Source organism: Aspergillus aculeatinus (assembly GCF_003184765.1).
Source record: "Aspergillus aculeatinus CBS 121060 unplaced genomic scaffold BO66scaffold_5, whole genome shotgun sequence".
Classification (NCBI taxonomy): domain Eukaryota; kingdom Fungi; phylum Ascomycota; class Eurotiomycetes; order Eurotiales; family Aspergillaceae; genus Aspergillus; species Aspergillus aculeatinus.
This window is the reverse complement of record NW_020291474.1, coordinates 772,622-785,679: the sequence shown is the minus strand read 5'-3', so window position 1 is coordinate 785,679 and position 13,058 is coordinate 772,622. Positions and strand designations below refer to the sequence as shown.

Here is a 13,058-nt window from a genome sequence, read left to right as displayed (position 1 = left end):
CGGCCTGCCGGGCGGAGAAGGGCGGAAGATCACGCGAGTGGATGATGAGAGGAGAGGAGGGGAAGTGAATGGATGATGCATGGAGTTGACTGTCTGACTGTAGAATGACCTCGACCTTTGCGCATCTTCCTCAGCCTCCAACCTCAACCTCAAAACACTCCTAGAAGTCCTGCTGACTTGGCCTGATTTACTCGCTGGACGAAGAGGCTCATATTATCATCATCATTTATTTATTCTCCTTGACCTTCCTGTCTCCTCTTACTTCATCGCATCTGTGCCCACTTGACAGACGATCCCCAACCTCTTTCCCCCCTTTCTTACTGAGCATTCAGTTGTTGCCTGTGCACCCACCCAAACCCCGAACCCTTCTTTACTTAAACTTATCTATCCTTTGCGTCATACCTTCGCCGTCTCTGCCAGCCCGGCCTTTCCTTGCCCTCGCCTTCGATTTTCTTCCATCCCGTGAATCCCTACCCCCCCCATTACATTATTGAAATCTGTCTCCGTCATGTTCTCCGCTGGTCGTCGCAGCATTCTCGATGGACTCAATCGGCGGTACATCTACGGTCGCTTGGTATGTACTAGATAGACACTCTCAATTTCTTCTTTCTTAATTTACCACAACTCCACATATTACTACAACAATTCACCACAAATACCTCATTTCTTAAGATCTCTTTTTTGTTACCACAGCACGAAGAATTGAGACTGACGTTGCCCCTCGTCCATTTCTCACCCATAGCCACTGCTTCATACGATAATCTTTCTTATCGAGATGGCGGCGGCAACGCGGCTTGCCGCCAAATTCAACTCCTACTATTCGGAGAAACCAGGTAGGATTCAGCGAGGCGCCCTGGAGCGGTTTGCCAGTTGACTGACTCAACTTGTCGCCTATAGTCCTCACTACTATGGTCACCAATGCGGTAAGAGCCCGCAAAGAAGCGCAACGCGGAAGACGCATTCGAGACAATCGTACTGACTGTGGACGGTGACAATAGATCCTGGGTGGAATCGCAGACACGGTAGCACAACTGATCACGGCTGTCAGAGCTGGCTCCGCACGCCGCTCGTCCAATAGTGGGGACTTCATCTCGATTGAGATCCACGATCTAGACAAGGAGAAGCCGCCTGCTCTCGGGGAGCTGGGCCATGCGCGACACGCGATCCCGGCGTTTGACTTTGAGCGCCTCACCCGGTTCATGTCGTACGGCTTCTTCATGGCCCCGGTTCAATTCCACTGGTTCGGCTTCTTGTCTCGCACTTTCCCTCTCACGAAGAAGAACCCGAGCATTCCGGCGCTGAAGCGGGTGGCTTTTGACCAGCTCATGTTCGCTCCTTTCGGTATGGTGAACCCCAAGGTCAAGTTACTGTGTGCGGACGGATGGATCGCTAACCAGGTGTACAGGGTTGGCGTGCTTCTTCACATTCATGACGGTGGCCGAAGGTGGTGGAAAGCGGGCCTTGACGCGCAAGTTCCAAGACGTATACTTGCCTACGCTGAAGGCCAACTTTGTTCTCTGGCCTGCCGTCCAGATCCTCAACTTCCGTGTCATCCCCATCCAGTTCCAGATTGTAAGTTTCCATGGTCGGTGCCTGGTGGTGTGTTGCGCCATGCTGATTAAATGCTATATAGCCTTTTGTGTCATCTGTTGGCATCGCCTGGACTGCTTATCTGTCATTGACCAACTCTTCGGAGGAAGAGTGAAAAAAGAACGAATTCTCATCTTCAGGCATATCGAGAATTTTGCGAAGGTGCCATTCTTTCACGCCATATTGTTTCACTAGGCTCTGCTGTTCAATCATTTGTATGCTTACGGGGGCGTTGTATATCAATGGTTGGGTTAGGGGGAATTGCTTGTTCTTGTCGCATGGGTGGAGTCTCGGTTATCTTCCATGCCGGCAATGTTGTTTGATGCGCGTTGACAGGTTTTCGCTCACTAATATACATGTGCTTCAATTGTTTTGAGAAGGGGATGAAGAGAAATACACAGTGTTTGTTGTTTTGGTTCAGCAGTGCCGAGGATATGAGGATTTGGGGAATAGGTTGTTTTGGTCCAGGGTGGATGACTTCTCCGGGTTCGGGGGGAGGATCACGGAACGGGACGGAGTCAATAGTTCCATCAGAGCCGAGATGGCTAAAGCTGCCCATGGGGTGTAGAAGTATACATCTAGGCTCTAGGTAGTCTCCAGGAAATCCCTATATGATCCGAAGCGGGATTGACTGATTTCTGCGGCAGTGACATCAGTCCCGCAACAGCCCGAGCAGCAGGCGAATCTCTCAGCTCAGCTCACCGGCCGCCCCACCAATTCCCAAAACAATTACCCCGCCAGTCTGCCACCAAACCCGCTGTAACCAGACTCGGTCACCGTGAGATCTCTCGAGTCTCCCCTCCGTGCTCATAAAGTAAAAAGCCCATTTCCCATTCCAATTTTCCTTCCTTCTTCTCTCCTTCTTCCTTTCTTCTCTGAACCAATTCCCACGGATTCATTAGTCACCATGTCTCTCTCCAACAAGCTCGCTATCACTGACGTCGACCTCAAGGACAAGCGTGTCTTGATCCGCGTACGTTTACCCCTCACTCTCTTGTCTGCAGCAGCAATTGAACCCCCCCCCCCATACTAACAAAGGGACTTACAGGTCGACTTCAACGTCCCTCTTGACGCCAACAAGAACATCACCAACAACCAGCGTATCGTTGGAGCTCTCCCCACCATCAAGTACGCCGTTGAGAATGGCGCCAAGGCGGTCATCCTCATGTCTCACCTCGGCCGTCCCGACGGCAAGGTCAACCCCAAGTACAGCCTGAAGCCTGTCCAGGCCGAGCTCGAGAAGCTGCTGGGCAAGTCCGTCATCTTCACCGAGGACTGCGTCGGCAAGGAGGTTGAGGAGACCGTCAACAAGGCCAGCGGCGGCCAGATCATTCTCCTGGAGAACCTGCGTTTCCACGCCGAGGAGGAGGGCAGCTCCAAGGACGCCGAGGGCAAGAAGGTCAAGGCCGACAAGGAGGCCGTTGCTGAGTTCCGCAAGGGACTGACTGCCCTGGGTGACATCTACATCAGTACGTTGCTTCTGTCTGGCTAATGCATTGTATGAGGCTAATGTCTATCTCCCTAAAACCAGACGACGCTTTCGGCACTGCTCACCGTGCTCACTCCTCCATGGTCGGAGTCGACCTCCCCCAGAAGGCCTCCGGCTTCTTGGTCAAGAAGGAGCTGGACTACTTCGCCCAGGCCCTTGAGAGCCCCAAGCGGCCCTTCCTGGCCATCCTGGGCGGCGCCAAGGTCTCTGACAAGATCCAGCTGATCGACAACCTCCTGCCCAAGGTCAACAGCCTGATCATCACGGGCGCCATGGCCTTCACCTTCAAGAAGACCCTGGAGAACGTCAAGATCGGCAACAGCCTGTTCGACGAGGCCGGCAGCAAGATCGTCGGCGAGGTCATGGAGAAGGCCAAGAAGCACAACGTCAAGGTCGTCCTGCCCGTCGACTACATCACGGCCGACAAGTTCGCCGAGGACGCGCAGACCGGCAAGGCCACCGACGCCGAGGGCATCCCCGAGGGCTTCATGGGCCTGGACGTCGGCGAGAAGTCCGTGGCCCTGTACAAGGAGGTCATCGCCGAGGCCAAGACCATCCTCTGGAACGGCCCCTGCGGTGTCTTCGAGATGAAGCCCTTCGCCAAGGGCACCGAGGACACCCTCGACGCCGTCGTCCAGGCCGCCCAGTCTGGCTCCATCGTCATCATCGGCGGTGGTGACACCGCCACTGTCGCCGCCAAGTACGGCGTCGAGGACAAGCTCAGCCACGTCTCCACCGGTGGTGGTGCCTCCCTCGAGCTCCTCGAGGGTAAGGACCTCCCCGGTGTCTCTGCTCTGTCCAGTAAGTAAAAATGTTACCAATATGTCTAATGTCTCACCGGAGGCGTAGGGCACGGTTTCCTGTAGACGTGCAGTGAGGGGGATGAATGTGGGAGAGAGCGAGTGTGTGTGTGTGTGCATATATGCGTGCGTCATGTTTGCCTGTCTGGTCTTGTTCGTTCTGTCCCCCTTGCGTGTCTGTTCACCTCTCGGGGAGTTTTTGTGCGGTCTTATGCTTTCAACGAATGTAATGTACAAGGATGATGATAATTTCAACTGTTTTTGACTGTACTTCTTTCTGATCCGAGGTTTCTGTTCAGTGACGGGGTCGAAGCTGTGAATGATTGACAAATGTCGGAGCTTGTGTGTAGACTGGGAAGCTCCTACCTTATCAGTTAGATACTCATTACTCTGCTAGTCTTCTAAAGGCCATATCTACCTTGCCAGAATCTAGCAGACCCTCCATGCTCGAGACAGATGTATCCCCCAGATCGAGCCCGTCACCCGACACGAGCACCCTCCCCCAATCCAGAAACACTACACCCATACCTAATAGGTAGGAGGTAGTGGACTACCCCCATAATCATTCCCCCCTCCCTTACCATCCCAGAAAAGAACCACACTCTACGACCCACAGCCCCTCCACCATACACCATGCACCCTACACCCAAATCATCCCCCCAAAAAGAGAATCAAGGGAAGAAAGTCTAACATCAAATGCCATTCTTCATACCATCACAAGATCTCAAGCATAACCCTCATCAACAACTTCATCCCCGCAGTTGCTATCAACGAGACGCATCCACCTTTTTCAACTCCTCTCTGTAGACACACAAAATGTACCAATTAGCTTTATCCTTATGCCGAGAATATGCTCGAAACAAAGCCCCCAGTCTCAACGGAGAGGGCCGGATGGCGCCACAGTGCCCAGCACTCACCAAGCCGGGCACGTGATGAGGTTATGGAGAGGGGAAAGACCTACTTCAACTGCTTCGAAAAGTCCTCGGCGGCGTCGTCGTCGTCCCAGCTTTCCTCCCACAGGTGGGCGTCGGTGCCGTTGGCGGTGGCGGTGCCTTGTTCGGTTTCGTCTTGGGGCCAGTCTGTTTTTTTGGGGGGAGGGTCAGGTTGGTTGTTTGGTTGATTTTGGGGAGGGGGAGTTAAGGGTGCTGGGTGATGGGGTGTATGGTGTAGGGTAGGGATGGTGATGCGGCGTGGGAATTGGTTGTTGGGAAGGGGTGTGGTGTGGTGTGGTGTGGTTTACGCACCTTCCACGGGGAAGTCCTCGAACTCATCGTCTTCTTCCAGGATGGAGGGCTTCTGTTGTTGTTGGGGCTGTTGGCTGGGTTCGGCCTTGTCTTGGGGTTGGGTGCTGGTGCTGGTGCTGGACATGATGGGCGGGGAAAGAGAGTGGTGGTTTCGGGGGGGTGGTTCGGGGGTGGTTGCGTGGGTTGGTTGGTGTCGCGATGGAAGATTGAGTGTATGTAGTCGTGATTCTATTCCGGGTCGAACTGTGGGTTGAGGGTTGAGGTGGTGTTGGAGGTGATTGGTGGGGATGATGGTGATGGTGATGGTGATGAGGGGAAAGCAAGCAAGCAAGCGCGCGCAAGCCGCAGCGAGCAGCAGCAGTAGCAATGACAAGCTCACCGCACTCAGCTCCGATATTCCGCCCAACTGGGTTTAGCTTGATGGAATTGTGCATTGATAATTATACACTCATTACTCACTCACTATGCATGACTCGAATCATTATGCCCTCATGCATTCCCTCTGACGCAACATCCACAATCTCACTCACTCCCTCCTTGGTCTGGTCCAACGGAGTTAAGCAGCAACACTCAAGCTTTCAGCCTAAACAAGGCTGCCTTCACATCACAATCACTACTAGGTACCCTCTTAGATTTTACCGATTGAACACATCTCCTCCGGTCGGGATTCACTGAGGAAGCAGAGCTGCATCATCTATTCTTATCGTTTCAAATTATTGGTTTCGAGTCTACCACCAGCGTTAACTCCGCCTCGCCTCGCCGCTCCGCCGCCGCCGTCGCCGCAAGTGGACACGGCTTAGATCACTCCCGGACCCTTCATCTGGTACTTGTGTGCTTATAATATCGCTCCCCAAGTCGAGTTCCTTTCTCTCTCTCCCCCCTAGGATTATTTCTTACCTTTCTGTTCTTCCCTTTCTCGTTCCCGCTCTGTTCTACAAGGTTATGTCCCCGGAAAGTCTCTACGCTGCTGCTTTGATGGGAGATTCGCCGTCTCTCCCTCTCCGTCTGCTTTTTCTTCCTTTGGGCTCCGGGCCCCTCCGGCTCGTGACTGGAATCTGATCCCCCCCTCCCTCCCCTCAAAGTTGTCTCGTGCCCACCTTTCTTTGTTTATTTGTTTATTCTTCGCCAAATCCATCCTGTTTTTTTCCCCAATCAAGGATGTTTCGAGTCGGCTCATGGCTGTACGGCAAGAAGCCGGGCGCCAATGCCTCCACCCAGTCTCTGGACTCTTTGTCCGAACTACGGGATCGTGAGTGATTCCTTCTCCATGTGTTGAGGTTTGGCGCCAAAATCACTACGTACAGCATGCTGACTTCGCATCTTTGACTAGTTGAGGATGCCATGAGGGGTATGTTCTTTGCATGAACCTTGAATCTTTGATCTAAAACACCCCCGCTCTTTCCGGGGGCTAGCGCTGCAGGTGTATATTGGTTCTAACGAAGTCGGGACACAGCCGCTACTTTGATCCTCAATGACGACGTGGATGGTGCCGAGGATGGCCTGTCGGAAGGCACCTCCTCCTTCCACAATGTATGTATGCTATCCTGGATGAGTATTGTGCCTCTGCTGATCGAGGTCGGTGTTCTTTTTTGTCCGGTCGTGTAGCTCGGAAGAGGTGTGGTCGCTTTCATCCGTGCCACCTTGGGGTTTGAACAGGAGATCATGCGTCAAGGTAGGTCGCCCCTACTAGATCTACTGAGTCGGGAACCTTACTGATGGCGTGTTGTTCATAGCCTCGGAGCGACTCAATGCCGCCGAAACCAGTGCCGCCAATGATCAACATCGAGCGCAGCACAACTCCAATGCGCCCAACTCGTACCACTCTCAGATCTATGCGCCCGGGACGGAATTTGCGCTCTGCCAGGCAATGGCGCAGCTCATGAGTGCGGTTGTCGGGGTCCTGAACGAGAGCCTGACGGAGAGTATTAAAGGGTTCTACCGACTACGCAAGGCCTACATCACGTTGGATGCTATTCTGAAGATGGAGCAGAAGTTCATCATGCAGGAGCGGAGCTCTGGAGATAGTACTCCTACGGAGAGAAACAGCTCCACGACCAAACTTCCAGGGCCCAGTGTCACGACTAGCACGGCTCCTGCATCGCCCGTGGACGCGGCCGGGCTTTCAAAGCAACTGACCGGTCTGACGGTCACGGGCAGCACTGAGACCTTGACCACCACCTCAGACATGCTAGACCAGGATCCGGAGTCTGACATTTTCAAGAACCAGATCGATGTGTTCATCCACTCGGGCGCTAATTTCTGTTTCGGCATCCTCCTGGTCCTGATCTCCATGGTCCCGCCCGTGTTCAGTAAATTGCTCGGAATCATCGGGTTCCACGGAGATAAGGAGCGCGGGCTCAAGATGTTGTGGCAGGCGAGTAAGTTCCACAATCTGATCGGAGCCCTCTCCGCATTCGCAATCCTCGGCTACTCCAATGGGTTCGTCCGCTACTGCGACATCATGCCCGACCCCGCCTCGCCGGACGACGTGCAAGGCTACCCTCAAGAGCGCCTTGAGGCTCTGTTGGCATTGATGAGGGAACGATTCCCTAAAAGTCAGCTGTGGCTACTGGAAGAGTCGCGCATGAACGGCGCCAACCGCAAGCTGGACGTTGCCTTGGAGCTCCTGTGCGGGAAGGACCGCAGTCCCCTCAAACAGGTCGAGGCACTGCGAATATTCGAACGCAGTCTGAATGCGATGTATCTCCACAGATACGAATTGTGTGCAGAGTCTTTCATTGAGGTGGGCCATCTTACGAGCATTCTGAAATGTAACAATGTTACTGACCTTGTTAGTGCGTGGATCTCAACTCGTGGTCTCGCTCGCTCTACTACTACATTGCAGGCGCCTCGCATCTGAGCCTGTATCGGGGTATGTCCACGACCGATCCCACCGCTGCGGCCAAGCACGCCGAAAAGGCGACCCAGTACTTCCGCGCGGCCCCGCCCTTGGCCGGCAAGAAGAAGTTCATGGCGCGTCAGCTGCCTTTCGATGTGTTTGTCTCGCGCAAGATTGCCAAGTGGGAAGCCCGCGCCAAGGAATGGAAGGTCTCCCTGGTCGAGGCGGTGGGCGTTGATCCGATTGAGGAGATGATCTTTTTTTGGAATGGCCACAGCCGCATGACCCAGGCCCAGTTGGAGGAGTCGCTCTCGAAGCTGGCCTGGTCCGAGGGCCCGGACAACAAGGCGACCTGGGCGCGTGAGGGCCCGGAAGAGAAGGCCATCCTGCAGATCCTGCGCGCGGCTGTCTTCCGCGCCATGCGGCGGCACGACGAGGCCAAGGAGCTGATCCAGACGGGGATCTTCACGCAGGACAAGTCGCTGTTCACGGGCCATCTGCGAGACAACTGGATCTACCCGGTCGCGCACTTTGAAATGGCCGCCAACCTGTGGATGGAACGGCCGACGTACCAGGCGCTGCACGGCAAGGCGGTCACCGCCGAGGAGACTGGCGGTGAGAGCGACCCGTTGCAGCTGGAGCGGCGGCAGGTGCGGGAGTGCAAGGAGCACCTCGAGAAGGCGGCCAAGTGGGAGAGCTACGAGCTGGACGCGCGCATCGGCCTGAAGGTCACGGCGGCCATGGAGGCGGTGCAGAAGTGGGAAACGGCTCACAGTACCAGCGTCTAATGGGGTTTGGGGCATCTATACATACCAGGGGTGAGTCGATGACGATTGACGAGTTCTAATGACGGGTTGTACAAATATCCGCCGGCGTACATGATACAGAGGAATATATTTACACACTGCGAATCAATCAGGAATAGATAGATGGGGAAATGAATGCGATTTCGACTGCAATGTCAATCATGGATGGCAGCGAATATTTCCTAACTAAGTAAAGAGATATACTTATGTAGGTGATTCTTGAGCCGACGGTCACGTGCCTGTCTTTTTTGTTCTAGAGAATGAATTGAATCTCCACCAAGTACGGACTGTCTATTTTCGCAACAACGATTTTCTCGTTACAGCAAAGTTATCGACCATTCCCAATTGATTCGTTATAGCGAGAATCCGTAGTATGTACACCGCGGTTCGTCATCACTAGAAAGTTCAGCGCGGTATCAGCTGTCCTCCGTAGTTCCAAGTTCTGAAGTGGCGTCTCGGATTCTCGGCACCGGATTTATATCCGAGTCCACCAGCGATATGTCCGAGGAGCTCGGGCGGATGCTCCGACGGATGGCTCCGATGATGCTGAGGATTGCTCTTCGTTTCAGGTGACAGGGCTGAATTCAGTGACTGCATAGGTTTCTAACGCGTGTGATAGGGGTTGACTTGCGTGAGTCATTCTCCAATACTTTTCTCGAGCCTGCAAGTGATTAGGATGTGGTCGGTGAGCTGAGGCCGTCGGTGACGGTGCTCGGCTTTGCTCGCCGAAGGGTGCAGATGCACATCGATACCTGGGACTAAACAAGTTGGTGATGATAGCTAATCCGTGTTAGCGTATAGGTTAGGTAGGCCTGACTGCGTCACATTAGCGCTGGTCCCTCATACCGCTGCTTAGAGGACAGGGCAGGTAGACCCTATCCTAGCAGTAGCGCGTGCTCTCGCGCAATCTAGACTTCATCTGGACCCCTTCTATCGACACAATTATCGTCGCATGCGAAGGAGACACTTGACTCTATCCATCGCAGAAAACTTAAACGGGTCTGCAGGTCAATCACAGCAGCACACATGTACCTAGAGTACATCGAGCACTCACAGAATGGATCTATCAATCCATATACTCATGTCAAGTCCCTCGGCGACTGAACCAGCAAACGCCGAGATAAGACCCAAGGATCGGAGGTCCGACAACGGCACGGTGGAGAGGGAGTGGGCACCCAAGAGTTTTTTTTTGCAAGTGGATGTAAGTATATCCTCTGGGCTCTATCACTCTAAGTATATTAGCAGCGGACTGTTCCGTTGCAGTGACGTTGGACTTCCTCCCAATCTTTTTTCTTGACGGCAGTTCAACCTACTTCTGCTGGAGTGACTTCGAGGGATAAATTGACATCATCTACCTAGTATACATACTGTGTACTGCTTGCGAGAGAACAATCTTGTTCACTTTACTCTACACTCTACGTGAACTCTTTCTCAATTTTAATTTTATAGATTCTGTTGCCAAAACTCTATCTATAGTCGAGAATCGGGGAATTTGAACGGTGGGATTTTGCGAAATACCAAGAAACGATCAACATGTCACTTCCGGCCCACGAGGGCAGCGGCAGCAATTCCCAACCCCATAATCACCACCAGCCAAACCAGAATCAACTGTCATCGTCGCATTCCGTCATCTCATCCACTTCCACTTCCACCTCCACCTCCAGCACCCATCACCATCACCATGCCTCTCAATCCGAACCTCAATACCACGACATCAACAATGCTAACCCGGACCCCAACGCCCTCGAGAAGCAATCCACCGTCGCCTCGGGCTTCTCCGCCGCCCTGGAGACCCGCACGCACTCGATCGTCTCGCGCATCCGCAGCCGCGAGCCGGGCCAAACCGCCCGCTTCACCCACCCGCTTTCCCACACCAAGACCACCGAGGACGTCATCGTCGACTTTGACGGGCCGGATGATCCCTATCGGCCCATGAATTGGAGCTTTCGGAAGAAGGCGATCACGACGGTTTTGTACGGGTTGACGACAATGGGTATGTTTCCAGGTTTATCTTATCTCCGGGGAGGGATTGTATGCATGCGGGTGCATTTCGGAGGGGTTCTGTTCTATGAGGATGATATGCCTATGCTAATACTTCTTATTTTCGGTGAATAGGTGCTACGTGGGCGAGTTCGATGTATGTTATCCCCAAGCTTATTTGGAGTGGTGTGTGAGTACAATTGGTTTAGGTGATGATGCTAACAAGATGCGCATCTAGTTACTCCACCGGTACAACGCAAGTCGACTCGGAGTTTCACGTTGGCGAGGAAGTCGGGACATTGGGGACGACGCTGTTGCTTTTCGGGTTCGGTACGTCTACGCCCTTCCACCGTCACTTGCAACCATTCTATGAAGGGATTTTCAAATTGACTAACAGATGAATAGGCCTCGGCCCACTGATCTGGGCGCCCATCTCCGAAGTCTACGGCCGCAAACCCGCCGTGCTGGCCCCCTACTTCATCGCCGCGATCTTCTCCTTCGGCACCGCCACCGCCAAAGACCTGCAGACCGTGATGCTGACCCGCTTCTTTACGGGCTTTTTTGGGTCTGCCCCGGTCACCAACACCGGCGGCGTGCTCAGCGACATCTGGACGGCGGAGCAGCGCGGCGCCGCGATCGTGGGCTACGCGATGGCTGTTGTCGGCGGGCCCGTACTGGGGCCTATCGTCGGCGGGGCGATCACGCAAAGCTACCTCGGCTGGCGGTGGACGCAATACATCACGGGCATCATGATGATGTTCTTCCTCGCTCTCGACCTTTTATGTTTGGACGAATCCTACCCCCCGGTCCTCCTGGTGTACAAAGCGCAACGCCTGCGCTTCAGCACCGGCAACTGGGCCTTGCACGCGCGCCACGAAGAATGGGACGTGACGCTGCGCGAGCTCGGCAACAAATACATGATCCGTCCCTTCGCGCTCCTGACCACGCCCATCTGCTTCCTCGTGGCGCTCTACGCCTCCTTCGTCTACGGCATCCTCTACCTCAGTCTCGCCGCCTTCCCCATCGAATTCCAGCGCATCCGGGGCTGGAACCCCGTCGTCGGCGCCCTGCCCTTCCTGGCGTATCTGATCGGCATCCTCTGCGGCGCCGCCATCAATCTCTTCAATCAGCGCTTCTACGTCCGCCGCTTCAAGGCCAACGGCAACCGCCCCGTCCCCGAAGCCCGGCTCCCGCCCATGATGCTCGGCTCGGTGTTTTTCGCGGGAGGGTTGTTTCTGTTCGGCTGGACCGGCACCCTCAAGTTTCACTGGATCTGTCCCTGCATCGGGGCCGTGTTCATGGGCTTCGGGTTCTTCACCATCTTCCAGGCCGCCCTCAACTATCTGATCGACACCTTCCAGGCGTTCTCGGCCAGCGCCGTCGCGGCCAATACCTTCATGCGCAGTCTCTTCGCGGGCTGTTTCCCCCTGTTTGCGAATATCATGTTCACGAAGATGGGGGTGCCCTGGGCGGCGAGTGTGTTGGGGTTCGTGGCCGTGGCGTTGATCCCCATCCCCTATCTGTTTTATATTTATGGGAAGCGCATTCGGGCGCGCGGGAAGTGGTCGCGCGCTTCGGTTTATGATTGATTTCCTCCTCGTCTTTCTAGTTGGAGATTATATTTGAGGAATGGGGCTGGGTCCCAGGGTGGGTCATTCGGCAGTACATCTTCTGCTCTGAAAAGTGATTTGTGATTTATGATACCTCTGATGGAACCCGGTTAGATTTGTGTTTTGTGTTTTGTCTTTCCTTGCATGACCTGTATATATGCATACGACATGATCGGGGATGTTAGATACCCACTTTCGTTCTTACATGATAATGTTAGTCACTAATAGATTTGTTGTTTTTTTTTTTTCCGACTTGGTGTGAGCTCGTGGTTGCTATTGTTGTATCTGCATAATGTATCACTGCTGATTACGCTTAGTCATCAATGCACAGACTCATAGTAGATGCACCGACCCATTTACGAGGACAGGTATTCTGCTTCGCCGGTAATGGGCAGCAGGCAGATGAGTGGATGAGACACCACGCGGGGGATTCTATCCTCTTCCAATACAGCCGAGAGAAGTCTTCATCACGGGGTATACTGGAGGTTTATGGATATGCTACCGTGAGGCATCTACAGGAACTGGTCTGGTTTGTTGTTCGGGTTTACGCGAGTCAGCTGCGTAGGTAGGGTGTTGGGTGCACTGAGGCAGAGAGTCGCTTAGTTAGTCTAGTCTCCAGCTCAACATGTGATCTCCCCCCTCTCGGAAAAACTCCCAATCTCGTTGGCAAATTACGTCAGGTAGGGGGGGAAGGGTTGGG

At 54.0% G+C, this 13,058-nt stretch overlaps 5 protein-coding genes across 5 annotated transcripts; 4 read left to right on the top strand and 1 right to left on the bottom strand.

Moving 5' to 3' along the window:
• Positions 1-508: 508 nt before the first annotated feature.
• Positions 509-1,705, top strand: BO66DRAFT_408515 (Mpv17/PMP22 family protein; the record flags this gene model as incomplete). The annotated part of the gene is made up of 6 exons (XM_025649122.1): positions 509-574; positions 743-833; positions 898-923; positions 999-1,341; positions 1,406-1,572; positions 1,634-1,705. The coding sequence occupies 6 exons, from the start codon at positions 509-511 to the stop codon at positions 1,703-1,705; spliced, it is 765 nt and encodes a 254-aa protein (XP_025507886.1).
• Positions 1,706-2,220: 515 nt separating this feature from the next.
• On the top strand, positions 2,221-4,286 carry pgkA (phosphoglycerate kinase pgkA). The gene is made up of 4 exons (XM_025645255.1): positions 2,221-2,404; positions 2,493-2,563; positions 2,639-3,059; positions 3,122-4,286. The coding sequence occupies exons 2-4, from the start codon at positions 2,498-2,500 to the stop codon at positions 3,886-3,888; spliced, it is 1,254 nt and encodes a 417-aa protein (XP_025507885.1). The 5' UTR covers positions 2,221-2,404; positions 2,493-2,497; the 3' UTR covers positions 3,889-4,286.
• A 273-nt stretch (positions 4,287-4,559) lies between these two features.
• BO66DRAFT_388662 (proteasome regulatory particle lid subunit SEM1) lies at positions 4,560-5,441 on the bottom strand. Its single transcript, XM_025646617.1, has 3 exons — positions 5,124-5,441; positions 4,841-4,958; positions 4,560-4,680 (listed from the first exon to the last, which is right to left on the bottom strand). Exons 1-3 carry the CDS (start codon positions 5,245-5,247, stop codon positions 4,647-4,649), a joined length of 276 nt encoding a protein of 91 aa, XP_025507884.1. The 5' UTR covers positions 5,248-5,441; the 3' UTR covers positions 4,560-4,646.
• A 342-nt stretch (positions 5,442-5,783) lies between these two features.
• BO66DRAFT_388661 (TTC39/IML2 family protein) lies at positions 5,784-8,932 on the top strand. The gene is made up of 6 exons (XM_025646616.1): positions 5,784-6,372; positions 6,454-6,471; positions 6,577-6,653; positions 6,729-6,795; positions 6,857-7,866; positions 7,920-8,932. Exons 1-6 carry the CDS (start codon positions 6,282-6,284, stop codon positions 8,748-8,750), a joined length of 2,094 nt encoding a protein of 697 aa, XP_025507883.1. The 5' UTR covers positions 5,784-6,281; the 3' UTR covers positions 8,751-8,932.
• Positions 8,933-10,183: 1,251 nt separating this feature from the next.
• Positions 10,184-12,509, top strand: BO66DRAFT_179109 (MFS transporter). Its single transcript, XM_025642364.1, has 4 exons — positions 10,184-10,761; positions 10,884-10,905; positions 10,987-11,078; positions 11,154-12,509. Exons 1-4 carry the CDS (start codon positions 10,302-10,304, stop codon positions 12,335-12,337), a joined length of 1,758 nt encoding a protein of 585 aa, XP_025507882.1. The 5' UTR covers positions 10,184-10,301; the 3' UTR covers positions 12,338-12,509.
• The last annotated feature ends 549 nt before the right edge of the window (positions 12,510-13,058 follow it).